The sequence below is a fragment of the Aspergillus multicolor genome (assembly GCF_047715735.1).
Source record: "Aspergillus multicolor strain CBS 133.54 unplaced genomic scaffold BDW74scaffold_14, whole genome shotgun sequence".
Classification (NCBI taxonomy): Eukaryota; Fungi; Ascomycota; class Eurotiomycetes; order Eurotiales; family Aspergillaceae; genus Aspergillus; species Aspergillus multicolor.
This window is the reverse complement of record NW_027395965.1, coordinates 595,834-621,185: the sequence shown is the minus strand read 5'-3', so window position 1 is coordinate 621,185 and position 25,352 is coordinate 595,834. Positions and strand designations below refer to the sequence as shown.

At 51.4% G+C, this 25,352-nt stretch overlaps 10 protein-coding genes across 10 annotated transcripts; 3 read left to right on the top strand and 7 right to left on the bottom strand.

The window, feature by feature from the left end:
- Nucleotides 1-123: 123 nt before the first annotated feature.
- BDW74DRAFT_154446 (DUF803 domain protein) lies at nt 124-2,146 on the top strand. Its single transcript, XM_073724687.1, has 2 exons — nt 124-289; nt 340-2,146. The coding sequence occupies exons 1-2, from the start codon at nt 203-205 to the stop codon at nt 1,963-1,965; spliced, it is 1,713 nt and encodes a 570-aa protein (XP_073583445.1). The 5' UTR covers nt 124-202; the 3' UTR covers nt 1,966-2,146.
- A 776-nt stretch (nt 2,147-2,922) lies between these two features.
- BDW74DRAFT_28131 (MADS-box domain-containing protein) lies at nt 2,923-4,055 on the bottom strand. The gene is made up of 3 exons (XM_073732408.1): nt 3,714-4,055; nt 3,406-3,540; nt 2,923-3,348 (listed from the first exon to the last, which is right to left on the bottom strand). Exons 1-3 carry the CDS (start codon nt 3,957-3,959, stop codon nt 3,055-3,057), a joined length of 675 nt encoding a protein of 224 aa, XP_073583444.1. The 5' UTR covers nt 3,960-4,055; the 3' UTR covers nt 2,923-3,054.
- Nucleotides 4,056-6,183: 2,128 nt separating this feature from the next.
- gfsA (glycosyltransferase family 31 protein) lies at nt 6,184-8,283 on the bottom strand. The gene has a single exon (XM_073732407.1). It carries the CDS (start codon nt 7,938-7,940, stop codon nt 6,342-6,344), a length of 1,599 nt encoding a protein of 532 aa, XP_073583443.1. The 5' UTR covers nt 7,941-8,283; the 3' UTR covers nt 6,184-6,341.
- Nucleotides 8,284-11,652: 3,369 nt separating this feature from the next.
- Nucleotides 11,653-13,932, bottom strand: BDW74DRAFT_154437 (putative Rab geranylgeranyl transferase escort protein). The gene is made up of 4 exons (XM_073724686.1): nt 13,531-13,932; nt 13,365-13,483; nt 12,316-13,302; nt 11,653-12,124 (listed from the first exon to the last, which is right to left on the bottom strand). The coding sequence occupies exons 1-4, from the start codon at nt 13,602-13,604 to the stop codon at nt 11,784-11,786; spliced, it is 1,521 nt and encodes a 506-aa protein (XP_073583442.1). The 5' UTR covers nt 13,605-13,932; the 3' UTR covers nt 11,653-11,783.
- A 503-nt stretch (nt 13,933-14,435) lies between these two features.
- On the bottom strand, nt 14,436-15,210 carry cyp1 (putative peptidyl prolyl cis-trans isomerase (CypC)). Its single transcript, XM_073732406.1, has 3 exons — nt 15,134-15,210; nt 15,044-15,085; nt 14,436-14,973 (listed from the first exon to the last, which is right to left on the bottom strand). Exons 1-3 carry the CDS (start codon nt 15,164-15,166, stop codon nt 14,563-14,565), a joined length of 486 nt encoding a protein of 161 aa, XP_073583441.1. The 5' UTR covers nt 15,167-15,210; the 3' UTR covers nt 14,436-14,562.
- A 19-nt stretch (nt 15,211-15,229) lies between these two features.
- On the top strand, nt 15,230-17,516 carry BDW74DRAFT_28071 (aspartic endopeptidase). The gene has a single exon (XM_073732405.1). It carries the CDS (start codon nt 15,443-15,445, stop codon nt 17,324-17,326), a length of 1,884 nt encoding a protein of 627 aa, XP_073583440.1. The 5' UTR covers nt 15,230-15,442; the 3' UTR covers nt 17,327-17,516.
- A 1-nt stretch (nt 17,517) lies between these two features.
- On the bottom strand, nt 17,518-19,198 carry BDW74DRAFT_28058 (3' exoribonuclease family protein). Its single transcript, XM_073732404.1, has one exon. It carries the CDS (start codon nt 18,799-18,801, stop codon nt 17,560-17,562), a length of 1,242 nt encoding a protein of 413 aa, XP_073583439.1. The 5' UTR covers nt 18,802-19,198; the 3' UTR covers nt 17,518-17,559.
- On the bottom strand, nt 19,043-19,996 carry BDW74DRAFT_28055 (uncharacterized protein). Its single transcript, XM_073732403.1, has 2 exons — nt 19,968-19,996; nt 19,043-19,895 (listed from the first exon to the last, which is right to left on the bottom strand). The coding sequence occupies exon 2, from the start codon at nt 19,791-19,793 to the stop codon at nt 19,284-19,286; it is 510 nt and encodes a 169-aa protein (XP_073583438.1). The 5' UTR covers nt 19,794-19,895; nt 19,968-19,996; the 3' UTR covers nt 19,043-19,283.
- A 1,066-nt stretch (nt 19,997-21,062) lies between these two features.
- On the top strand, nt 21,063-23,828 carry BDW74DRAFT_28041 (putative metalloreductase transmembrane component). The gene has a single exon (XM_073732402.1). The coding sequence runs from the start codon at nt 21,181-21,183 to the stop codon at nt 23,641-23,643; it is 2,463 nt and encodes an 820-aa protein (XP_073583437.1). The 5' UTR covers nt 21,063-21,180; the 3' UTR covers nt 23,644-23,828.
- Nucleotides 23,829-23,852: 24 nt separating this feature from the next.
- On the bottom strand, nt 23,853-25,237 carry BDW74DRAFT_154430 (uncharacterized protein). Its single transcript, XM_073724685.1, has one exon. The coding sequence runs from the start codon at nt 25,138-25,140 to the stop codon at nt 24,013-24,015; it is 1,128 nt and encodes a 375-aa protein (XP_073583436.1). The 5' UTR covers nt 25,141-25,237; the 3' UTR covers nt 23,853-24,012.
- Nucleotides 25,238-25,352: the final 115 nt, after the last annotated feature.

The following is a 25,352-nucleotide window of genomic DNA, read 5'->3' as shown; positions in this document are numbered from 1 at the left end:
AATTCCAGATCGGGGTTCTTGTCGGGTTGATCTCGACTAGCCTGCAAGCGATCGGACTCACTCTCCAGCGCAAGTCGCATCTTCTTGAAGATGAGAAGCACCCTTACGAGCTGCGACGGCCTCCCTACAAGCGGCGGAGATGGCAGGTACGGACTACAGATCTGATATATGGCTGAACATCTGCTGATTACCGAAGCTGGGGATGTTGATGTTTGTTGTTTCAAACATCGTCGGGAGTACAATCCAGATCACGACGCTTCCGCTCCCTGTGCTTTCGACCCTCCAGGCTGTCAGTGGTCCCAACTCCAGTTGTTGAACTTTACTAAACTCTTTCAACAGTCGGGCCTCGTCTTCAATACTATCTTCGCTACGCTGATTTTGGGGGAAGCTTTCACTCGCTACTCGTTAATCGGTACCCTCTTAGTATGCGCCGGCGCGGTTCTTATAGCGGTCTTTGGGGCTATCGGGGAGCCAGCGCATAGCCTCAATCAGCTCCTCGCACTTCTTCGCGGTCAGGGTTTTATCCTCTGGGTAGCTGGAACGGTCGTGCTGTCGATAGTGATCTTCGCTGGATCGAAGCTCCTAAAGGTCGTCACTTCTCGTCCAAAACACCCAACGCTCCGAAGCTCATACGCACCACGTCTCAATCTAACGCATAGCCGAGTACGGCTCATACGCGGACTATGCTATGGGATGATAAGCGGCATCCTATCCGCTCACACGCTCCTCCTAGCCAAGTCGGCCGTAGAGCTACTGGTCCGGACAATCGTGGATCGCCATAATCAGTTCAATCGCTGGCAATCATGGGTTATTCTGCTTTCAATGGTCAGCCTTGCGCTTTTGCAATTGTACTACCTGCATCGGGGTCTGAAGCTTTGCAGCACCAGCATCCTCTACCCGTTTGTCTTTTGCATTTACAACATTATTGCCATCTTAGACGGCTTAATATACTTCCGTCAAGTGTCGCGACTCACCAGGCTCCACGCGGGGCTCATCGCGTTGGGTACCGTCATACTTTTAGGTGGTGTTCTCTGTCTCTCCTGGCGACTCGAAGACATAGACAGCCATGCGACTATGGACGTCACCGGTCCGTCCCAAGCCGCCATTGGCCCCGGAATGGCCGCCATCGACGAAACCACTGAAGCTCCGTTGAGGCTCGATCTAGACGACGAAGAAGAGCAAGTCGGCGAGCGCGAACCTCTACTCCGCCCCCGTCCAGCAAACAACCCTCTTCAAGAATCAACGCGCCAGCGAGCCCCAAGCCTCCCCCTCTACGCAACAATGTCCAAACACAAGCGGACTTCCTCCTCAAACATGGACCCAGCCTCCATCTGGGCTGAACTCGAAGACTCCGACATCGACATTGAAAATGTCCCCACAGGCGCCCAATCCTCCCTCTTGACCCGCTTCTCGATCGATCCAATCCAAACCCGCCCGCGCAGCAAAAGCGGAGCCCCCCTCCGCTTCTCATCAGGCTCAGGCTCCGGCTCCGGCTCCGGCTGGAGCTTAAGACTCCCACGTCGATTCCAGCATGATGCCGCCAGCAGCAGATCACAGGCGCAGCCTCAATCGCGACCGCGGCGAACATCCTTTTCGGGCTCAGGCCCAGCCCCCGAACAGCGCCTTCTACTGCCGGAACGACGAGCGCTAACAACGCTCACTGGGTACGGTACGACTTCATCAACCACCTCAATACCGGATTCAGGCGATCACTACCAGTACCAGCAAGAAAATACATCGCCCGTCTCGAGGTCAGCGACAGGCCGCCTCCTCGCGGGCTCGAGGAACGCGCTAGGAGCTTGGAGGACGGGTATGCAGTACCTAGTCCGTTTGACCGGGACAGGGTCAGGAACGGGGAATAGTCGGCGAAGCGCCAGGGAGCGGAGAGCATTCGACTCAGAAGCGAACTCTATACCTCCTCATCCTACTACCATACATCATGATACCCCGGGGTCGGAGCAATAACGTTTTACTTCGCTGTCTGCTCAAGGCAGTCGAAGCTTTCCTTATTCTGCTACGATATAAATACACCAAGACGAAAGATGTACAGTATACCGATATGAAAACCTATAAATCGCTAACTCCTTCTATCCTTCCTGTCTTTTATTCTTATGTCCGAATCACATTTATTTATACCCAATACAATTGTTAATAGGAACAATATACTACGCTACGAATAGAACGGGCTGATCAAAGCCCTACGTAACCATATTAGTAGATGAGATGTATTGTTAAGCTAGAAAGTCCAATTTTCCCCATGCCATACATGACGCGTTTATCATAGCGGACACGGAAATGCCACCTACTCAGTCCAAAAAGTGTCTGTCTCCTGCTTCCTGAGCTATTATTTCACTTGCCCGCAAGCCAGTATTGTGTCGAGATAGACAATCATCTTGGGAGTAGGGTAATCACTCATCACAGAGAGGAAATCGAGTAATATGAAGAACAGATGGGTTAGGAAATAACAAATAAACCGCAAATTATTGACTCAAAACAGATAACCACGTTCGCCGGTAAGTAAATGAATAGAATAGGAGACACCAGAAACACCGCATCTTCCCCCATCGTCTAGGAAATGATTATGAGGTGATTGTCGATAAGATCCAAATAATGATATTGAAATCCAGGTCAAGGTTGCTCAAATCCTGCATCAACCTATCACCAACCCGGACATTCGAGTATCTTTCTCTAATTTCTTTTTTCTGCATTTTTTTGGCCATTTTCGGGGAACGGAGGGGAGGGAAGGCGATGTCATTAAGGGGATGGATAGCATGAAAACGAGATATTGCCAACACCGATATCGAGTATCCGGCGTCCTGCAAAATTGAACCAGGAGGCTCGGAATATACACAGGTGGGAAGAAGGTTCTTGGCTTGCGCGGGCAGTGGTATACAACGAAGACCGGGTTTCGGTGGAACAATCGTTTGAAACGGATTCGCTGGGTATCAAGAGAGGCCGAGAGATTATGCACAGAAGTGCAGGGAGAAGCTAAGAAATCTGTAAAGCGACAACCTAAGCTTCCCCGTGTCTCTTGGCGTTTATGCAAGCGTGAATTTAAGCAGTGGGTTGATGCTGGGTCGGCATCCGATTACCTACAGGCATTCCAGGGTACTGTCCGCCAGCCTGCTGCTGCTGTTGCTGCTGCTGTTGTTGGAGATTTTGGTAGTAGGCCATTTGCTGTTGCTGTTCACTCGTCATGTAGGCAGGGTGCATGCCACCGGGCCGAGGAATGGCCGCCTGCTGGGCATTGACATTGCTGTGGTTCACGTCTTCAGGTGTTTCGGCAGGGACCTCGGGGGCCTCGACGCCGTTCTCGTTGGTAGCGGGATCGGGAGCATTGAGGCAGGCCTATGGGTTCAGGGGCGTCGGTCGCGTGCGAATTGAGTCAACAGGGACGAGACATACCTGGATGAGGTTCTTTCCCTCGGGTTTCGTGACCAGTGGCTGCAGCTTGGGGGTTGTGAAGGTGTAGACAAGGCCGGTCTCGGACACGACCAGCAGGAGTACTTGAGTACCTGTGAGGACGGAGAGTTCGTATGCCTGTGACGCGACCGCATTGATTCGTCAGCTGGTGTCCGCCAGTTATTTATTTCGATCAAGAATAAAGACGACAAGGTAATTGACGACGAGGTCAATTAAGCATAGATCATAGGGCGGGTGGTGCATAAAGCAAGAGGGTGTTGCTTGGGTTCGGACGCGGAGGTACTACGCACCTTCTTCATGATACCCGCCTTCCGCTTGGAGAACGTAATGTGGCGACGCGACTTGTCCTGGATGAACTTGATTTCGATCTTTCGTCGCTCGCGACCGGTCTTGTCCTCATCGTCGTCGTCGTCGTCGGCGCTCATGCGGTTGCGCTTGGTACCGCGGTTGTCAGTGGCGCCGTTACCGGCGGCCTGCTGCAGGTCGTCCTGGGTGGGCGAAGGGTTCTCCTCACCAACGGCGGTGATGTCGGCCATGATGGAAATAAAAGGGATTAGGCGACGAGAGTAATTGTCTCAATCGAGTGGACAGGTAGAAAAGGAAGGATCTGAGGGACTTGAGGACGAATGCCCAAAGAGGAATGATGCTTTTGAGGGGAAGGGAAGATGACCAAATCGAGTAACGCGTTTGGCTTCACAGGGTTTGGGTTCAAGGACGAGAAAGAAAGAGGGAAACGGGGAGGAGCTGGGAAGTTGTTCGAAGAAGGATAAGTGCGGGTGCAGTTGGGAAGGCGGTGGCTCACGTGTGCTGACCGTACCGTACGCCCCACACGCCCCAGCTTTATACTCTTTGTCTCGTTTCCTGAAGCTCAGTGAGTCCACTTTTACTGGAAGAACCTAATTAGCAGGGTACTATTATGATGCTCAACTGAATTGGCATATTCAAGCCCTCTTTCCAGAGTGAATCAACAACAGAATCCAAGATACACGGCTGGCATCGGCCGGGACTAAGTTTGTCCAGACCATCGAGCAGTCTTGGCAAGACCTATAATTGGCTCTTCCCAGCTGCGGCACTAAAGCCAATCCCCACCCATACCGCGTAATATTACCGGTAGTACTCCGTCCCACGACTCCCCAATTCACGCCCCCAAAGCCCAGAACATCAGCCGGAAATTGGAGAAGGAAGGCCATCATCTCAGCTGCAGCGCTGCTCAAGGAAACGAATTGAACATGCCAGATCGACGATACCTGTCACTCATGTCAACAGTAAACATCGCCCAAGCCAGTGGAGACCAGCATACCAACACTCCTCGAGATGCATCCGCGACTCGGAGTCGCGCATCTCTAGCTCAATTGATGGGCCACGAACAGAGGTGATCAGTGGATATCGAACGCCTAGGAATGCAGGCCTGGACAACGACCTAGACAACGCATCGCAGTCCCAATCCCCGGGCAGAAGTACCTTACCTTGGTCCTTGTCCTTGCTTCAGCCTTCAATTGATTCACTGCTGCTCCCCGGCAAAATACTCACTGTTTCCTGCAGAGGGACCAGAGTCTCGGGGCACAGGAGCTGAGCTAGCTGAATGAACTGGTGGTACGGACTACTCCTGTGCGATATGCTGCCATGTCACTCCTTACCATCTCACTGCATTTCTATTTTTTGTCGAATCTCAAATGAACATCGCGAGATAGTCGAATCGACAGCCAGGAGACCCTGAATAAACCGGGAATCAACACTATAGGATCTAGAAGGCGATAGTCCAGCCAATAATTCCCGCCATATCAATATCCGCCAATAACGCCCTGCATTATCAGTAGGTATTTACAGAACATCGGCAGAGCACGAGACTCGACCGACTGTACTCCGTTTCCCGTAAGCCTGGGCTGAGATGTCGAAGAATATTAATAGTCCCTCGTGCCGATTTGAGTGCAGATGAATGTATCGTTATCGCAGTCATCCATGATCTCACATTCTTTACTTCCATCCGCCCACACGCTGAGATGCCGACGCCATCGAACTTGGTGAATGTGGAACTACGAGATTGACAAGTTGACAGGAGGCCTATGGCTTGCGGGTAAGTATACCAAGGAATTCTTGACACTCTTGGCTGTCTTTCGACCTGTAAGGAGTATCGCACTTCTACTTAAGACATGCTCGGCCGCTTTTTAGAGTCTACAACGCTCCGCCCGCGATATATATCTTTCATTGGAGCCCCAAGCCAGCATGCTACGTTGACGAGCACATTGTCTAGAATGTCAGCCGAACTCTATGGTCGAGTGTCTATATCGAGATGTTGATATACCCACTCCCACTGGAGTTATAATCTCCAGATGTCGATGCAAAGGGATCTGTGCACAATCATCTTTACTTGTGACATGCAACGGTGTCATGCCATCAACGCTATAGATGAAACAAATGGCTGAAACAGTAGAACATCTTACTCGAGGCGAAGAGATTAATAATTTGTTATCATATTAGATATAGAGGAAGTAGCAGCGGTATCCTGACTGTAGTAAGATCTAGACTTAACTCATCATATTCCTGGATAATGACATGCGCCAATGACCAAGGAATCAAAACTCTATTTTTACATATGCATTGAAAGCAATACTCCCCAGAAGGAAACGGCAGTCTCAGAAAGGTCGCTCGCATAGACTCGGAATAGCTGATAACCGATCTCGAACTGCGCCAGAACAACGCCGAGTAATAGCCGATAGAAAATGTGTCCAACTTCGGTAGTGGTTCGAAGGGGCTTCCGTTTCCTGCCACTTCGTGGGTCTTCGTCCGGCTTCGTTGGTAGAAAAGGATATGGGTTGTCAAAAAGTGAAAAGGTGCAATGCATGTGAATAATGTGCAAGAAGTGAAGGCCCCAAGATTCCAAGGTCCAGCCTTAGAACCACGCAGTAGAGCAAGGTTGCTTAGTGCATGTTGACAGCGAAATCCCTGATACCAGCACCACCGCCACCCTTGGGGCCGAGCCAGACAATTTCGATCACACTGTGGCCCTCATCTTCTTCACGCACATACCATTGGTGGACGTTGTCGCCAACGACATAGGCTTCCCGCAGAAGCCACCTATCCTTGGTAACTCCCTCCTGATCCCGAGGACGAAGGGGCCCAAGGCGGGCTTCGTAACCGCGGGGGTCTTCCTCCCACGTCTTCTCCGCGTGATCGAAGTTGATCGCATCGTCAGGTGTGTTCTCGTCGTACGTGTACTTAACGAGCGAGTATCCGTTGGTGAAGACCCAGAATGTTCGGATAGTCTTGCCAGTAGCGTTGTTGACGATTTCCTCCTGGTCAAAGACCCAGCGACGAAGGACAGAACGGCGGCCGGCGGCAGCAGAAGCGGAAGTCATCTTGACGACGTCCTTGGTGTACCAACTATTCCAGTGGTGGAGAGACTCGATCTTGCGACCGGATTCATAGACACCATCAACCTCACCCTTCATGTCCATCTGGTACAGAGATGGCCAGAGGGTCAGAGGGGTATCACCGAAGCGCTGGATACACTGGCCAAGCTTCTGGTCACCGGGCTGCTCACCCCATGACTGGCATTCGTCGTAGTAGTGGTCAAGCGTGTCGAGCAAAGGCTTGGACACGAAAACTCCAGCTCCTCCAAACGCGATGTGGCCAAAAGTGTCAACCTGCCAGCTGGCCTCGGACAGAGCACCAATATAGTGCTTCTTGTTAACATCGAACAGGTTCAGTTCGTGAGCGATGGTCGGCAGCGAGAGGAAGAAAGTGTCGTCATCAATAAAGCTGACCCACTTCGTTTGGGGGCGCTTAGTGCGGATCACCTCAGAGAAAGCCTTGACCAGGCCGAAATACCGAGCCGTGAATTCCAGAGGAGACTTGATGAGCGTCAAATCAAGACCACGGTTGCGGAAGTACGTCTCCTGCTTCGCGATGTCGTCTTCGGAATTGGGAACCAGGACAATGATGCCGGCCTTGGTGTTTCCGTAGGAGTAGAGCAAAGAAGGAAGCAGGCGGTCGAGACGGTCCGCAGACGTGGCCAAGCCAAACAGCAGCTTATCCGTCTCGTCAATGTCGTGATCAGCGGCAACATCCACGTCGATAATTGAAGGGCAGGGCAGGCCATCCTCCTTGTTAGATGGAGAGATGACCATGCCACGTTCAAGGACTGTCATTGGAGGAAGGACCGGAGTGTTGATCTCCTCGAGGGACTTGAACTCGGTCTTGGGAGGCTGGAAATTGGGTCGGAAGTAGGCACGGGTATAGTTCTTGCGGAGAAGCCACTCGTTGAAGGGCAGAGGAGGCATGATGTTCGGGTCCGCGTCACATTGCTTCGCGACGGACGGCGTAGGCTGGAGCTGGATCTGGGGTGCACCTGAAGTCACCCGATCGACAGGATGCTTAAATCGCGTAAGTGCTTCGCGATCATAGCGTTCAATGCACCAGAAAAAGAGCCCTATTGAGAGCAGTGCAATGAGGGGGAAAACAGTTTTGAGGCGAAAAGTCGGCATTTTGCTCGGAGGATTATAAGCGTTCTTCAACATGGAAATGGCTCAGGATATTAAGTATTTGGAGGTTGGTGTAGTCCGTTGTCTCGAAGAAACATCGACCGGATCGAGGCGAAAAGAATCAGGAGACTCGTTATATAGAGGGAAAGGAAAACGTCTCTCACGGGATCGAGAGTGAAATGAGTGAATATGGCGAATGACTTCACCGGGTCAAAAACGTCAACGAAAGACTGGCGGCGTCGAGGTCTGTGGTACCGTGACAGTCACCGACGTTCTTTCTGCGAAATTCAACACCGCGCAAGTGGATAAAAATTCCAGGGGAAGCGGTATCTAGGTAAGGAGCACAGCTGGACGGACGCCCAGGGCGTTTTCGAGAAGGTCGAACTGAAGGAGAAGAGGGCTGAAGAATGTGAAGCCTCGAGAGTGTGTGAAGATTATTAGGAAGAGAAAAAGGGAGGAGGGGAGGGACACGAAGAAATGAGACAAAGTGCAAGAAGAAGCGATGAGGAGGCAGAAAAGGCGATCCCCAGTGGGAAGCGGGAATTGGATTGGACCACGGGCGGGTAAGCTGCTGCTGCCACTAATCTGCAAAATTACGTGACCGTACCTGAGGTATTATGTGATTCTTCCTGCAATCAGCGAAGAAGCAAAGAGCAATTACTGCGAGCTGTGCAACAGAAGGCTGTTTGATTGATTTATCCTTCCGTTTATCAACAGTTGTCATGTCCTGCAAGATGCCTCTGTTTTCGTCTGATCGTGGACGAAGAATGCCCGAATCCGTAGGCATCCAGAGTGTACGGAGTAGGCAGATTCCCAGCCTCCCCGTCAAGAAGACGATGTATTTTTCATTGGACCCTTATCATCGGCTCTCTGGAGGTCTTTTGAGACTTGACACTGTGACAGTCGTCTCTCACCGTACGATGCCTATCGAGCAAAATTGTCGCCTCAAACATTGACCATATCACCTCAAAATTGCTGTCGTCCGGAATCCACGGAATATACTCTCGACTTTGGGAAGAGCACGTTCAAGGCAGAGTCCTCTTCTAGAACAGCAGCACCCCGGACTTGATTCTCCATTCAAGCATGAACTGCAGGACAACGCATATTTTTTCCGCCCATCAGAGCAACAAACAGACATCGCAAGGTTGTCCAAAGTATGCATGCATCTCAGAAATGTCCTTGACTCACTGTCTCATACTTCTCAAACCGACGATCGCCCAGCCTTCACCTGCAAACAGCAGTTAAATTACGGCACTTGGTTTTTGCAGCTACTACAGGTATAGGAGGCGGTGGAGTGAGACAACATCGCTATTATTGCCCCATGCTCCAGTGAGTGGCGGCCGCTTCTATTTTTGCTGGTCACCATAGATTGCGATGGGGCGATGAATCTCAAGAGCTGTTGAACTGCGTCAGATTCACCCAGGTACTCAGGCTCACCAGCCAAAAAGCAAAATAACGCAGGTGCAAAAACCTGCTGGAGCTTGGTACGACCCTTGAAGCACAAAAATTGAAGTTGGATCAGCGCGGTCTCCCGTCGGTTGAGCCAGTCAGGTCGCCCCGATCCCCACGGGCCGCGTGTCCCTGACTGCATGGCGCCTCCTGAAGCTGAGACAGCATCGAAATCAAACCGAAACGCTGCTGACCAAATCTCCCCAGCAGGATTTGACTCCGTTCCTACCAAGCTTTCCTCGCTGTCGAACGTGGATCCGTGCCCCAAGCTCTATCCTCGCGCCCGCATAATTCAGGGAAGGGCATCGGTTCAGGATGAGGTGAATTTATGCTTGTTGGACAGCGGATTGCGCGCTTCGACCTCAGACGCTGTGTCACTATTCTCGCCTGCTTACGGATACAACGCTGCTAGATCCGTTTAACACGAACACATAGATCGCATGATTAGCTATGTTCCATCTTCGCCTTGTCAGCGCAGGCGTCAGGCGTCTCCCGAATGTCGCCTCCGCGGCCCCGGTAGTGGATGGTGATCAGCACGGTTCAGCTGTAGACGCGCAAGACACTCGGCACCGGCGGTCCAATAATGGCCACCAGAGCCACATACGTAACTTCGTATCCGAAGTCCTCTTCTGACGGGAAGTCATCAAAGAGAAACATGAGGCTTCGCACACGGTTCAGATGGGAAGGCTCTGGTATACATACTCAACCTACTCCGGGGCTTATACTCGGCGCAGCGTTTCGAGGGAATTCGGAGCGAGATCAGACTTCAGGAGCTGATCAATCTCACACTTCGCCAAAGAACGCCCTTGTCTCAGCCCAACGGCATGACGGTTTATCTGTCACCCTAATCCGACTGACAGGAAAGGGTCCAAAACTGATGCCGAGACTTGAGAGCGGGCTCTTTCTCTCGACCCATCGCTCATAATAGAGCCACAGGAGAAGCGGTTAATACCGCCCATCTCTCGCAGCAGCAAGATCAATCCGATTGAAGGACGTCATAACCATGGCCGTGACAATCTCCAAATCACCATCTTTCCCCTAGGACCCTGGCTCGCAAATGAGCATACCGTGTCATTTTAATGAGCCAAGCCCGCTATACAACCAGGTCTGAGCCTATCAACTTCTCCAGACAACCGCTCGCTCCTCGTCACAGTTATGCACAATCTCGGGGTCATCACGGCGCACGTCCTCGGCTAGATTGACCTACAGTATTTACTGCGAAGTACTCCAATTTTCGGACGTCTATTACAGTAGTTACGTAGCAAGACACGCACTCCATTCTCCAGCTTCTCGAAAGTGGAATCTGATCCAGTAGACCCTGACCCGCGGGTTCCGTACCGAACCATGGTCTGAAGCCATATTCGCATTCCCAGGGTCAGGTACCAAGGGGGAAATTGAGCTCAAGCTTGAATATTCGACATCGGACACGTATACTTTGATCTGATCCTGACGAAGCCTTTGATAAGCAAGTGGCAGGTGCTAATCAAAGTAAAATAGGTACGAAACGCCGTGCGGTGGTTGGTCTATGGCGCGATATGTCGCCATTTCAGATGGAGCTTAACTAACATTTCCTTGATCGACATTGACAAGGATCTCGATGAGAGGATGCAGTCAATCCAATGTTTGTATACCTAGACATTCTATACCTTTTGATAATTGATTGTCTACATGCCTTAACAGTAGCTCCTATAGATACTACTGGCTTCGGCTTACTGAAGGCAAATAGGTTTGGTAATAAGGATATAGCGCTCAGCGAGGACGCCCTCAATACTACATCGATCAGAGTACAGGGCAAACAAGAAGATCTTACCTAGTACCATTAGGTCTGACTGTTATGCTTCATGATTTATCTATGAACACTTCGATCTCCGAGAACTACGGGGTGTTTCGTAGTGTTTTAGTGAAGATATATATTGAGACCCTTATGCTTTCCCTCGCATCCCAGGTAGCTATACCATGCGAAAGGAATCTTCAGAGCGAAAAGCCGACGAGTTTCTAATCCGACCAAGCCTATTGATCTTATTCAATGAAGCATGTCGTACTCGCACCGAAGCGTGGAGGATGCAGGGTTATGCCAGCCATGGACCCGTTGGCATCTGGACCCCTGCGTTTAGATACGATTATTGAAAACAGGACTGTATAGGAGCTGTGAGTAGTCGGGAGGATAAGGGTCTTTCGGCACTCATGTGTAACAAAGGAAGCTAGATTCCAATTGTTTCATCTTCTCGTGGGCTGGAAACCCTGCCATGTACAAGTACAATACGGAGAAGTGAGAATTACGGAATATGGACGGCTTTACTGGTATAGAACAATGAAGTTGTACCGGAACGTCAAAAAAGCTGAGCTTCGTTGACTGCTCGCAATGCAATGCACTGAGCATTGGCATGGTTATTGATATCCTAACTGGGTATCTAGATTCACGTAGGTAGATCATACGTCATCATCATAATTCTCACGGTCCTCGAACTTCATAAAGTCATCTGGAGAAGCTTCATCTCCCATTACGACGGTCCAAGCGTCCTTCACCAAATCGATGGTGGTATCATCGAAAGCTAGGTCTAGACTGGGCGCAGGGAACCGGATGACATTGCCCGACACAACATTGGCGGGGCGTGTTTCATCCCCAACGGGCCGTCCAAGTTGTGTGTAACGGAGAGACCATAAAACTCTGGCGTCTGGCCCCGCGCTGGACTGGAGTAGCTTATCTGTAGCATGCTCAATCAAGGTTTGCCCTTGTTGACCAGAGATGCTGACACTACCGTATAGGACGCCTGTTACACAGACATTAGCATGCAATGAAGCAAAATTTGATGCGAGTAACAGGAAATGTCAAGTGCCATGATCAGTTCGTAGAATTCTCAACAGTGCATTTCAGGCAATGTAGATAAGTTTTGAAAAAGAATCATCATAGTAAGGCGTGGTGTAGAGACGGGCAGAGACGGGAAGGAAAGTGGGAACCTACTTTGACCTGTCGGACACTCGGCAGTCTCGCTAGAGTGCACGGATATGTAAACCGGCGGAGATTCGTCAGTCAGGCCGAGTGAGGCTGCTGGGAATACTACAACGGCACCAGCAGGGACCGGGCCGCCCTCTGCCGTGACGGGGAATAAGTCGTCCAAAGCCGATGACACAATGGTGATCGACCGTGAGACCTTCTCATAGTCACACGAAGTCTCAGTCTGTGAAGGAACATCCCAGTCGAAACCGACCACATACTGGGTGCTGATGGTTTCACCGCTGAGTAAACGCAATTGTATACGTGAATCATCGGCGGCGTCTTGATCCAACGTCTCAATGCCAGAATTCAGGACGTATACGCCACCACCAACGGCAAGGGCACGACATCCAACCTGTGCGATTTCGGAGCCGCCACCCCATTTCACTAGGACACTTCCAAAGCCTGGACCAAAGACGCCGATGGATGTTAGATGTCTCTGTATGCGAGGAACAGCATATCGGGCGATGGTGCTCTGGGCTGGAGCTTGAGATAAAGAAAGGGACAGCAAAGGATCATAGAGTTCAAGGGGAACTTGAAACTTGGATGTGAGGTACTCTGGAAGGGGCTTAGCCAAAGCTTCGTCCTCGACTGTTGAGTCTGCGTCGCTTGGAGATTCTAGGTTCAGTGAGCGCAGGAATCTCATGAGGGTCCTCTTCGATTTCATGCTGATGAAGTCATCAGCGAAGATATCCTCGCGACTGCTGGGAACTCTGTACAGATCCTTGTCCTTGCCAGACGCTGGTTTGTAGATCCACCAGCTTCCGACGGCTTGAAATTCAAGCTGTCGGTAGACCTTGGATGACACCAGCGTCGGCAGCAGTTGAGACCTAGAGTAGATAAGTTGTGGTGACAGAGATAGTGTATAGGCCCTTGAAGATGACAGTCCGGTGCCAGACTCTGAAGGGCTCGGGGTAAACACAGTAGCGTCCTCAAATGGAAGTTGAACGGACTCTAACTTGTTGACATTGAAGTCAGCTGGTCATGTTTGATACCGCCGGCAACCGAGATCCCACCTTTGTTTACCTCTGAAGCCCACTCTTCGGCTTCCTGCAGACTCAGAGCGGCTTCCGGGCCGCCATAGTAAGGGTTCTTATCAACATGGATGACCCTTTTACCTGACCGAGAAAGAGCTCTGGTAGTGTATTAGCAGAGTATACCTCCCCAGCAGAATAAACATACAAAGCCAGAAGCGACTGAGCAATCCCAGTGCCGGAAATTGTCACATCCCACTGTGTCTCCTCTAGCGACTCCATTATGTTGGTGGTAGTAATCTTGAGATCAGTGCTGTGTTTAGTGTAACGTGCTGAGTAGAATGGATAGCCCTATTGTCATCACGTCGGCAGGCTTGAATATATACGCCTTTGAATAGTCTTGCAACCCATTTGTGGTGGCTGCTGTCCGAGGACAAAACGCTGGTAGGAAAAGCGAAGAAAATCTGCAGCGCACGGAACTTGGAAGAAATACAGATGGGCCCGCGATGTCACGTGCTACCGCTAAGACGGTGGGGAGCGAGCATCGTATTCCTCGATGACAAGAGTCCAAGAAGTGGTAGGAGTCGAAAATAATGCAATGAAACTGTTGAGTAATGGCAACTTTACTCTATAGTAGGCTGACCTTTGTTCCTTCTTCAGATTATACGTCCTACTCGAGCTCTGCGAAGGCAAGTAGAGCTCTAGAAGCACTAGCCCGGATTTGGCTAGACTGACAAGAGCTTCGCACTTAAAAGTTAAGGAGGTTTTCCTAAGTTCTTTTTTTCTCCATGCCACTCCTGCACAGCCAGACTGCTTTTCCATAGCAGTTTGTCTACATCGCAACGGCCTTCACTGGCTACGCGTCTCAGGGGTGGTAGACAGAATCTGTCACTCTGTATCTGCTGCTCTGGATGGAAACATTTGATGGAAGCGGTTCGTTTTGCAGTGACACATCTCTATAAACCATCTCTACTTAGTAAGGAGTAGTTGCAGGGCTCGCTCCTATCATGCGACAGCGCTCTAGCTAAGTAGGTCGATTTCCCGTAAGACCCTCGGGGTCGGTTGCTAAACCGACCTTGTATTCCCAAGGCCTACTTGATGCGGCCGTTGACGCCAGCAGTCAACATGTGGTCGCGTCTGACTGATGGCCTAGTCATAGTACACCTCGACGTAGGTGTTGGAGTATAGCGGTCGTAATTCGTCCTGAAGACGTCGGCACCTTATAATTGTCTTTGAGGCTTCACTCTTCATTCGCCTCCACGATCCTTGCGCGCAGGATCTTGACCTCGTCCAAAGGTCGGTCCTCGTTGTTTGTCTTCACAAGTCCCATGCGCTGTATGATCCTCATCCCGCTCTTTACGCGACCAAAGATAGTGTGCTTTCCGTCCAGCCAAGGTGTAGGAGCTAGAGTCACGAAGAACTGACTCCCGTTGGTATTCGGTCCGCTATTTGCCATGCTCAGTATTCCAGCTCCAGTATGCTTCAGATCCGAGCGAATCTCATCCTCAAACTTCTCGCCGTAGATTGAGCTGCCTCCTCGCCCCGTGCCAGTAGGGTCACCAGTCTGGACCATGAAGTTCGGTATGATGCGGTGGAAAATGACATTGTTGTAGTAGCCTCGCTCGGCAAGTGTAGCAAAGTTCTTGCAGGTCTATAGCCATCATAATTGTCAGTAATTTGTATGTCGAGCGCAAAGCGCCTCGGCGGGGAATGCGACTGACCTTGGGCGCATGGGAGTTGTAGAGCTCTACAGTGAACGAGCCCTGAAATCGTCAGTAAGCAGACTAAGCATTGGAGCCACAGCGTTTTACCATGCTCGTGTCAAATGTGACATCAGTTGCCATGATTGGTGAATGAAAAGAATTCTGAATGGAATAATGCCTTGGGGGACTGCCTCAGTGAAGGCGGTTGAGTTTGAGCTCCCGAAACGGAGTTCCTGATCTTCTGGTCTTGGCATATATAAATCGCTGGTTGAACCATTTCTTCACTCTGTCAACAAACATCCAGCTACTCTCATCAGCAACATAGTACGTTTAAATCACCCAAGATTGGCGTGCTTTTGCGCGATATTGTTTCTGCCTCCAACGCGCTCTGCCCTACAGCGAGCTTGTCAATCCAGAATGGCTGAGGTCAATCCACTTGCAAAGCTCTTGGGGCAAGCGCTGTACCAATACACATTGATCAAGCCGATGTTGCCAACCTACACACATGTGATCCTAGCAGCCCTTTTTCCGCTGTTTATTGGAGCTCATGCATCGCTCTCAAGGCCAACTTCTGCTGCCAAACCGCCTAAACGCTCAGACAAAGAGGCCAAGTCCTCAGAGGACGAAGAAGAAGAGGAAGAACCCCAGAATAATGACCAGAAAATGGAAGGACTCGCACCAAGCGATGCCCTCATATTCCCTTTGACTGCTGGTGCTACCCTTGGTGGCCTGTACATGGTGATTAAGTATGCGGGAGCGGAGCTTCTGAACAAGGCACTTGGTTTCTACTTCTCGCAAATGGGCATTATCTTCGCCATGGCGTTTGTGAAAGACGCTTTCTCGGTCCTCAGGTCTTTTGTCTTTCCGCGCAAATACACGCGCCGCGGGAAAACCTGGAAACCAAAGCAGTCTGAGCGCGTCTTCGAAGTTGTGGCTACCTCAGAACCACCTGTTACACGCCAATCACCGCTACCTGGGATCTTCGGTTGCATCCCATTGCCCATCTTCATCTTGAAGACACTTTGGCTCTTACGCGGGATGCTGTACTGGCGAGCAAAGCTTCGTGTCCATGTACACCGTGTCGTCCATTTGGAGTGTCCATTCGGCGCCCTGGAAATCTTGAGTGGCATCCTGTCAATACCAACAGTGGCCTACTTCACATTCGTCTCAAACCCATGGTGGCTAACCAACTTCTTCGGATTCGCGTTCTCCTATGGCACTCTTCAGTTGATGTCGCCAACTACTTTCGTCACCGGCTCTCTTATTCTCGGTTCGCTGTTCTTCTACGACATCTACTTTGTTTACTTCACCCCTCTGATGGTGACCGTGGCGACGAAGCTCGACGTTCCGATCAAGCTCTTATTCCCCCGCCCACCTTCACCAAGTGAGGCCCCTGATGCAGACTCTTTGGCCATGTTGGGATTGGGTGACATTATCGTGCCCGGCATGATGGTGGGCCTAGCCCTTCGATTTGACCTCTATTTGTACTACAAGGCAAAGGGCATGGTTAAGGCACGATCAGAAGGTGAGACCTCGGGATTTGTCAAGCCAATCTATCAATCAGCAACAGGAGGATGGGGTGAACGTTTCTGGGCACGATCGGCTCGACCAAACGAACCTGAGCTGGAGCCCCCTTATAGCGACGCGCGCTCTTTCCCCAAGACATACTTCAAAGCTAGCCTTGTTGGATACACGCTTGGAATGATCATCACGCTTGCTGTCATGCAGATATTCAAACACCCGCAGCCAGCCCTCTTATATCTCGTTCCTGGCGTGTTGATCGCGCTCTGGGGAACTGCCTTGGTCAAGGGTCAGATCAGTGACATGTGGGAATTCTCCGATGTCGAGGAAGAAGATGACAGTCAAAACGCGAAAGATGATGAAGATGAAGATCGCACGACGTCCCCAGAAAAAAGCCGGGGCTTCTTTGCTCCCATCTACTCCTTCTTCAACAAAGACACTGGAACACAGAAGACCGACAAGAAAGTGAAGAAAGATCGAAGCATCTCTCCGGAAGGCGCCGACGGTAAAACTGTGGAGAAGAAATCCAAGAGCAAGAAAAAGACACAATCAGGTGGCAGCGACGCGGATTCGAAGAACCTGGATCTAATCTCGATTTCGATCTACATGCCTCGAAAGGCTGGTCCGAAGAAGCTTAAACCGAAAGATGAGAACGAAGCTCCTAGTTCGCCTCAAGATGAAGAAGATTGGTCGTACGTTCCAGTTTCTAAACCGGACAACGAACCCCCTGCTAAGCGGCGGCGGCGAAGCCCGCGCAATGCTGCTGCAACATCTGAGTAGGGTCTCTGATATTTCTGATATTCAGGTGCTGATGCCGGCTTGGATACTATGACACAAGGATAGCGTTGATGCTTTTTTTTATGAAAATATCTGAAAATGTTTGAACGAATAATGCCGGATTGGCTAAATGAGCGATTGAAGTTGGGAATGTCCATGAGCATAATCTAGGTATGAGATATCGTACGATCAACTGTGAATTTGCTTGCCATAAACATCGTATTGCGTAGAGTTCTTTAACACCGCTGAAGTATCTGGCTAATATCGTCCCACCTACGCGCTGATATGTCCACTAGATCCTTCAACTCTTTTCTATCCACCGCAAACCCGCCATTCTTCTCCATCTTCAGAATCTTGACCTTGTCACCTGACGTCTTATCCACAACAAGAGACACCCTCTCCTGAGTTAACCCTTCCTCATACCCGTCGGGATCCGCCAGAATCCATCTCCGTTGAATCCCCTTCCTCTCACTCTCCGCCAACTCCCTCTCCTCCTCAGCATCGGGGATAATAACCGCCCTCCAACCAGCCGCGGCATCAGCGTCAAAGACACCAAACGAGCTGGCAACAGGGAACCCCCGCAGCGACAGCTTGCGAGCCTCAGAAACAAGGTCCGAGCACACCACCGTCTCATTATCAACATCCCACCAAGCGCGCGGCAGCTTCGTATCCCGGAGAGCCGCCAGAACAGCCGTCCACGTCGCATCGAACGGATTCCCTGCTAGCGAAATGATCATGATATCGATGTAGAGGACCCAGAAGGCCTTGATCTCACCCGTCTCAAGGCTAGCTTCCTCAGTCTCCGCCCCCGCTCCGGCATCCACATCCATGTGTTCATCCTCATTATGGCGCTCCAGCTCTTCCGCTCCCAAATCCGGCCGCTGGTACCAGATCTCTAGGTCCTCCGCACGGACTAGCCGCGAGCTATGCAGTAACGAGAGGATATCATGTGATAGAGACTGCGCAAGCGCAGAAGGCGGGGCGCCGGGGATAAATCCCGGTGCGCATCCGGTGCTCAGGGAGAGGTTGGGCACGAGTAAGCTGAAGTCTTCGATGTAGGAGTTGTTGTTATCTTCGTCATCCTTTGAGCCGTCTTCGCGGTCTCCACCGGGTTTCTCCGTGAAATTCGTCAGTTTGCGACGCTTGGTGGACGGGGATGATGAGGACGAGACGCTCCATGAGGCGATATCTTCGGTATGTAGGATCTCCGCTTTAACGCCGCAGACGGCCGTGGTGTCGCCGACTCGCACTACGGCGCTTCCATTCGTGTGTGTTAAAGAGCCGGTGTTTGCGGAGGTAACGCGGAACTGTGAGGGGGCGCGGCCATTGGCTCGAATGGAGGGCTGTTGGCTTGATGCGGGGGGTGAGAGGTGAGCGAGCAGGTAGGCGTGAGGTTGGAGTCGGGCGAATTGGGATGGGGGAAGCGCGAGAGATGGTGCGGGGGGCTGCAAAGCTGCAGCTGCTGTGGTAGATGCCATATTTCTGGGATCGAGGGGTTAAAAGCCTGAACCCTCTAGTGTTTTTCACGGTAGTTGTGTTCTGGCGGTTTGAATCGCTGCGAAGAAAATCGGGTTTTCTGCGGCAGAATAATGTCATGCAGAAAGGCGGTGAGCAAGTTATAGATACAGGCAAGGCTGCAAACAATCCTTACTGAATCTACACTTGCGAGTGAGGAGACTCTTGAGCGTCATAGACTGCTATTCAACTTGCTGAGTGTTTTGGAGTTGACTACTGTTCAAACAAAATGATCGATTTTGCAATCTCAGCAATCATTATTGCCTGACGAATGATCTTGCTATCTGAAGTGAGAAACGACCAAGACGAGCGCACCCATAGTCGAAGAGAGTGCATCTGCCGAACGTTCAGCTCGCTTTAAGAGTGGCGAAACATGAACAATTTGTCGAGGCAGCTTCCAGTGTGGGAAGGAAAGCTTGGGTTCAATCGCTACCTAGAATCTGCCTCACTGCATTGATTCTGGACAGAATAGCTTGATACTACCTATACCGTCTTTACATATATGTGCCCGTGTATGAGGAAGCATCGCCCCAAAGAACCCCGAAGAGGGCCCTCTCCCGGCAAGTTTACCAAGAGGAGTCAAGGACCATCTTGAAGAGAGCCTCCTTATAGGCAGACATTTCTTGCCTACTGCTTGGCTATGGAGAGCAGTACATTGGCGGGATTGAAGATTCTGCCGTGGCCTACAACATGATCCAGTTACAGGGGCAGTACCTGGAGTGAAGGACTGACATGCGCGGCGTATGAGGTGTTGGGTTACCCAAACATGCCCCCGTTTTGGAGGCGAGGGCTTCCACACGCTCGAGTCAACATAAATGGTGAGCCGACCCAATGGGAAAAGTGCCCAAGCCTGATGGCCATTCAGCAGACTGTCCGAGCTTGTCGTGGATGTCGCGTCGCCACGAAAGACCAAGAGACTCCAACAACATGCGCTCTGAGTTACCGTGATGAGCATCACCCGCGTCCTCTGAGTGCGAGTCAGCACTTCGGGTGATGGAACGGAGCATGGTGGCGGAAATGGTGTTGGGACTAGGGTGTCTTTTAGGGCATGACGGCGCTGAAAGCTGTTAGATTGAGACAACAACAGCCACTCGCGCTTCGCGTCCTGGAGATGGTTGAAGCGAAATACCTTTCCTGACGATGCTCGATTCCCATTGACAGCATCGGTTCATGATCGTCGGCCTAGTATACGTGACTAGGGCTTCGAACAACAGAGCTCGAGAGGACGCGAAACCCCCTTTGTAAGCGATTTACATATTCGACAACTAGTCCATTTGATTTAGAGAACGTCATTGAGGCGGGCTGTTCGAGATCTTCCTTTGAGCGCTACTTTCCTTCCTCGTCGCACGGAGCCAGGTGATGCGCCAATGCCATGCCCTGCCATGTCGAGTCTCGCTCGATCTCCGAGATTCCGACCAGCCTCGCAGTCTCCAGGTAAAAGTTCCCTCCCACGTGCATCCTACATACATAAACCTCCTCCCAGAAACCGGCAACAAGTTCGCGGTGAAAGAGATCAGTAAATCGACTCGCAGTTTCCACTTGGGAGCTCACAAATCAGCAGGCCTGTATCCGACATGGGAAACGCTTATCGCAGACACAGAGCGAGTAGGAGAGCCCAGCTTACCGCCGAAGCTATGCGACCCCGCCCAATCACGCCGCCACAAGGCCAGCCCAAGGTGACAAGAGCTAAGGCCGTCGCATTAGCGTGGATCGGACTGGCCGTGGGCTGCAGAAATGGCACAGGATGGCACACCCACAGCGATCGATGGTTGGCCACGGCCCGAGCAAGGAACACGCTCAGCCAATCAACTCTTCGTCTCGCTGGAGATCTTCCTTCTAGGTTCTGCCAGGTGCAAGCGACAAAGTAACGCCTCTGTGTTCTCCCCGCATGAGGATTGTGATAACCAATTGCCATGTCTCGATTCCTTGTTGCCAGGCAGTTCAAGGCGGATGGCCAGGATGCTGAGGGTAAGCTCAGGTCCGGCGGTTCTTCCCCTCTTCGCCATGCACCTTTTCCATCTCTCAGCCACCCACAGGTATTATGATTGTTTGAATTATCGTTCTGGGTCGATCATATTCCTTTTCATGCATGTCCACAGGTCCTGAGCGCGACCAGGACAAAGAAGTCTTGAACGTGGTCAAGATCAGGAAGACCGGTTGAAGTGACTTGACTCCAACGAATGCTCCGCTCTATGATCTCAGTTAGGGTCGGAGGATAAACAGCGGACGAACCTCGCTCTTACATCCTTCGCTTCGGTTTCGAAGCTGGTCTTCTGGAACGCCTCACCCAGGTTGTGAAACACAAACTCTTATTATTGCGGAATTTGAAACCTACGTGCATCATGTCATCGTGGGATTACGTTAATGAGATCGTGAAGCGCATCAACTTCCCTAGTGACACTCCCTGGGACGACGCGGTGCTCGAAGAACGCCAGCATGATCCATGGTCCAAAGCCGGCAAGTATGGAAGAGGCTGGGTGTATTTTTCGTTGGTGCTGCTGGCCATAACAACTGCAATTCGCTTTTACCATACCTGGGGTGATCGGGTCAGAATTGCTTTGCACAGAGAGAAACCACGGGCAGGATTCCAGTCTCCTCAAGACGAGTATGAGCTTCCCAGCGCCGCCACCGACAGCTCGACTACACTGTTCTTCCCGGCACAGGGGCTACTTCATACCAAACAGCAGCAGTCTTCCGTTTCAACTGTTGCGCCCTTGAACAATGCCATCGCACTCGCGCGATGGATCTTCTATCATTCGCTTCCGGAGATTCGATTAGGGAAGTACCGAATCGTTTTCCCTTCTCTAGGAGCATCGGCAATCATCCTCGCCGCGCTGATATTCGTTACCCTCTATTGCTTCGTTCCACAGCCACTGTACTACTCTTCCATCACGATCGGATCGCCACCACTGGCTATCCGCGCAGGCATGCTTGCCGTAGCAATGGTTCCGTGGATTGTGGCGATGAGCACCAGGGCAAATTTCATCAGTATGCTGACTGGCATTGGGCACGAGAGATTGAATGTGCTCCATCGGTGGGCTGGCTATATCTGCCTGTTCCTGAGCCTCGTTCACACGATTCCTTTCTACGTAACTCCAATCTGGGAACATGGCATGCTGGACGTATATCAACTTTACCTCACTCCGCACATATACGTTTATGGAACAGGGCTGGCGGCACTAATTCCCCTGTGCTTCCTATGCGTTCACTCATTGCCAATTCTGCGCGACTGGATGTATGAGTTGTTTTTGAAGGTTCATCTACCCGCGTCTATCATTTTCGTTGCCATGCTTTTCTGGCACACGAAGAACTACCTGTCGTCTTGGGCATATCTATGGACCACGATTGCGATACTGGTCCTATCCTACATTGTGAGACTGGGCTACCTCAACTGGACCAACCCTATGCGGTTATCATTCATGATAGGCGAGGATTCCGCCGTCACCGTTCTACCACAAAATGCAATCAAAATCACAGTCCCGACTCAAATGAGGTGGAAGCCTGGTCAATACGTATACCTTCGCATGCCGGGAGTCGCTTTCTTCCAAAATCACCCTTTCACCATCGCCTCATTATGCAGCAATGATCTGCCCTCCAATTACGGCGAGGAGTACCGCGACTTGGCCCTCGTATTCCGACCATTCCGTGGATTTACGCGCAATGTGCTTCGAAAGTCCGTCGAATACGGGCCGTTCAAAACATGGACGGCTTTTCTCGAGGGACCTTATGGAGGTATGCGGCGTCAGATGGCAGCTTTCGACGATGTGATCTTCTTTGCTGGTGGCAGTGGCATTACTGCTATCGCTAGTCATTTGTTGGACCTAATCAAGAAAATGCGCGAGGGCAAGGCTGTGACGAAATCAGTCCGAGTCATCTGGGCCCTGCGTGACCCGGAGTCAATCGACTGGTTTAAAGAGGAATTGCGCATCTGCAGAGACCATGCGCCGCTTAACTCGGTGCACTGTTACTTCTACCTGACAGGTGCCAAGGACGACAGCGGCCATCCATTCCCCATCCAAGACCAGCAACTGTACCGCGATATCGTACAGGAAAAGATCTACGATACGCTGCAGGAAATCGAGAAGCGCAGCTCAGCATACATCCGCGAAGAAGCCGCCGGAGACGAAGAGCAAGAGAAGGAACTCCGCCGTGAGAACGAGGACACCCTCACGGCCCTACCTCCTCGAGTCTACACAGCAAACCTACCGAGGTCATCAAACTACCAGTCCCCCAAACAAAGCACCAGCCTCTCACCCTACCAGCAATCCCCCTACCAGTTGCCATATCAATCTCCCTACCAGTCACCCTACCAAACCTCACAACCTCAATTCGCACAATACCAGTACCCATCCCCATACCTCCAACAATCGCCATACATCTCACCAGAAACACCCCCAAACGCCCCCTTCGACTTCGGCTTCAGCCAATCCCAGTCCCAATCCCAACCTCAGTCGCAACAACAACCCCAATCCTACTTCCCACCCCAGCCACAACCACCAACAAAAGCCCCTCCACAACTCACAATCCAAACCATTCCCGCCGCAACGCCGCGTCCAAACCCGCGCTTCGCATCCCTACCCTTGCAAAAGCGCAACGGGTGGAAAGTCGAATACACACGACCCAACGTGCCCAAGATGCTCAACGAGTTCTCGAGGACGTTCGGGCGCCGGACATGCGTTTATGTCTGTGGGCCGCCGAGTCTGCGTATGGATGTCTCGGACGCGGTTGCGAGGCTGCAGACGCTCGTGTTGACGGATTCGTCTAAGGATGAGATTTTCCTGCATGCGGAGAATTATAATATCTAAACCGAGACTTGGTGTTTACCTGTGTTTCTCTGTTTGTTTAGATTTTGGTGTCACATTTTCATGTCTTGTTATGCTTATGATTGTTTTATGACTTGTCTATGTTTCTGCGCCTCATTTGAGCTTTATACCATGGTGTTTGTGGGTTTGATATTCCGGGCCTGTCCCAAAGGTGATATATAATCGAAAGATATAATATTTTGATGATAGATTGTTTTCGTCAGTATATCTCGACGAGTGTAGTAGATTTCTAATCAATAGTAAGGGTATCCTTAACGCCAAAACATCACATCCGAAAGTGTGGAGAGGGGTATAAACCAGGAGATAACGAAATATAGATCAGATACCGGTCTAAAAGGCAGATAGATGTGCCTAGGACTCCCCACTAGTCTTGCGCTTCTTTCTCGCGGACCCGTTAACATCGAGCAACGAAGACCCGATGAACGATTGCACGCCGAGTTCCTCCGGCTCGAGTTCGTCCTCGGCTTCGACCTTTTCCCAGTCGTTATCGGCATCATCATCAGCTTCAGCACCTGCGTCCGGTGTGCTCTGGACTTCTTGCTTTGGATTCGCCGCGGGCGGTTGTGTAACGGAGTCTGTAGTTGTGCTTGTATTATTTTGGTTGTCGCCTTGAAGATGAAGCCTAACAATGCGCGCACCGGAGGGCTTCAGTCGGCGGTAGTAATTCTCGACAATTTCCTCCTCCACCTCGAACCCACGTGCGACGTACCACTTCAGCCCATCCTCATTTGTCTCGTGCACGTGCGCGGTGACCGATCGGATATTGTAATGTTTCACGAGATCTGATACCTCGTACTTTTGCGCCGATGCGGTTTTAGATGTAGGAGTAGAGGAGAAGAGTAACGAGCTGAGTAGCGAAGCCGCGACTCCACAGCCACGATACGGGGAGAGCAGATGCAACGTCTGAATGTAGAGATTCGTCGGTTCCTTCTCGGAGTTCCCAGCGGCTGCTGGATTAAGTCGCTCTAGTCGGCACCGAATCGCGCCAATGACTTTATTTGTCCCCGCGGTGGGCGACTGCGTGATTGCTGACGTTGGCGCAAACGCTACCGGGTGATCATGGTAGATGGCCACGCGCGACACGGACGCGATCACGGGATCTGTAACTGTTGCGGTGTAGAAGGAGTTTGGGTAGCGGATTGGTAAGAGGAGACCGGTAATTCGAGACAGGGACGGAATGTGAGCTGTGCTCACTGGTTCGATCGTGACGTGCTCGTGCGGAGTAGGGTATCCGGGCTGGATGGCGTGAGGGTATGCGGGGGGCTCGAATGAGCGGTCTTTGGAGGTTGGAGGCTTCAGCTTCGCGGCGATATTGACAGCTGATGGTGCTGAGGGCGTCGAGGCGACCATGGCCGGGGGATATTTGGGAGGGCCATGGCCACTACCACGCGATGGCGGGGACGAGTGTTGGGGAAGTGGGGGAGACGCGGAGGAGGACCGCTTCGCCTGGTGGGCTTTGGCGAAGAACTGGTACGCCATGTAAGAATTATTTAAAGACACAACCAGAGGAGGGTAGGATGAGTATTCAAAGAGCAAAAGGAGTAGTTAAAAGCGAAAGACTGGTGTTGTTGTTGTCAGAGAGTAAGATAGGCGTGGACCATGGCCGGTCAGGCACCGCGCGGAGGACGCGACAAAGGCGGAGATGGCGATAAGATAAGATCGGGCGGCAGAATTAATAAGATGGGGCAGAA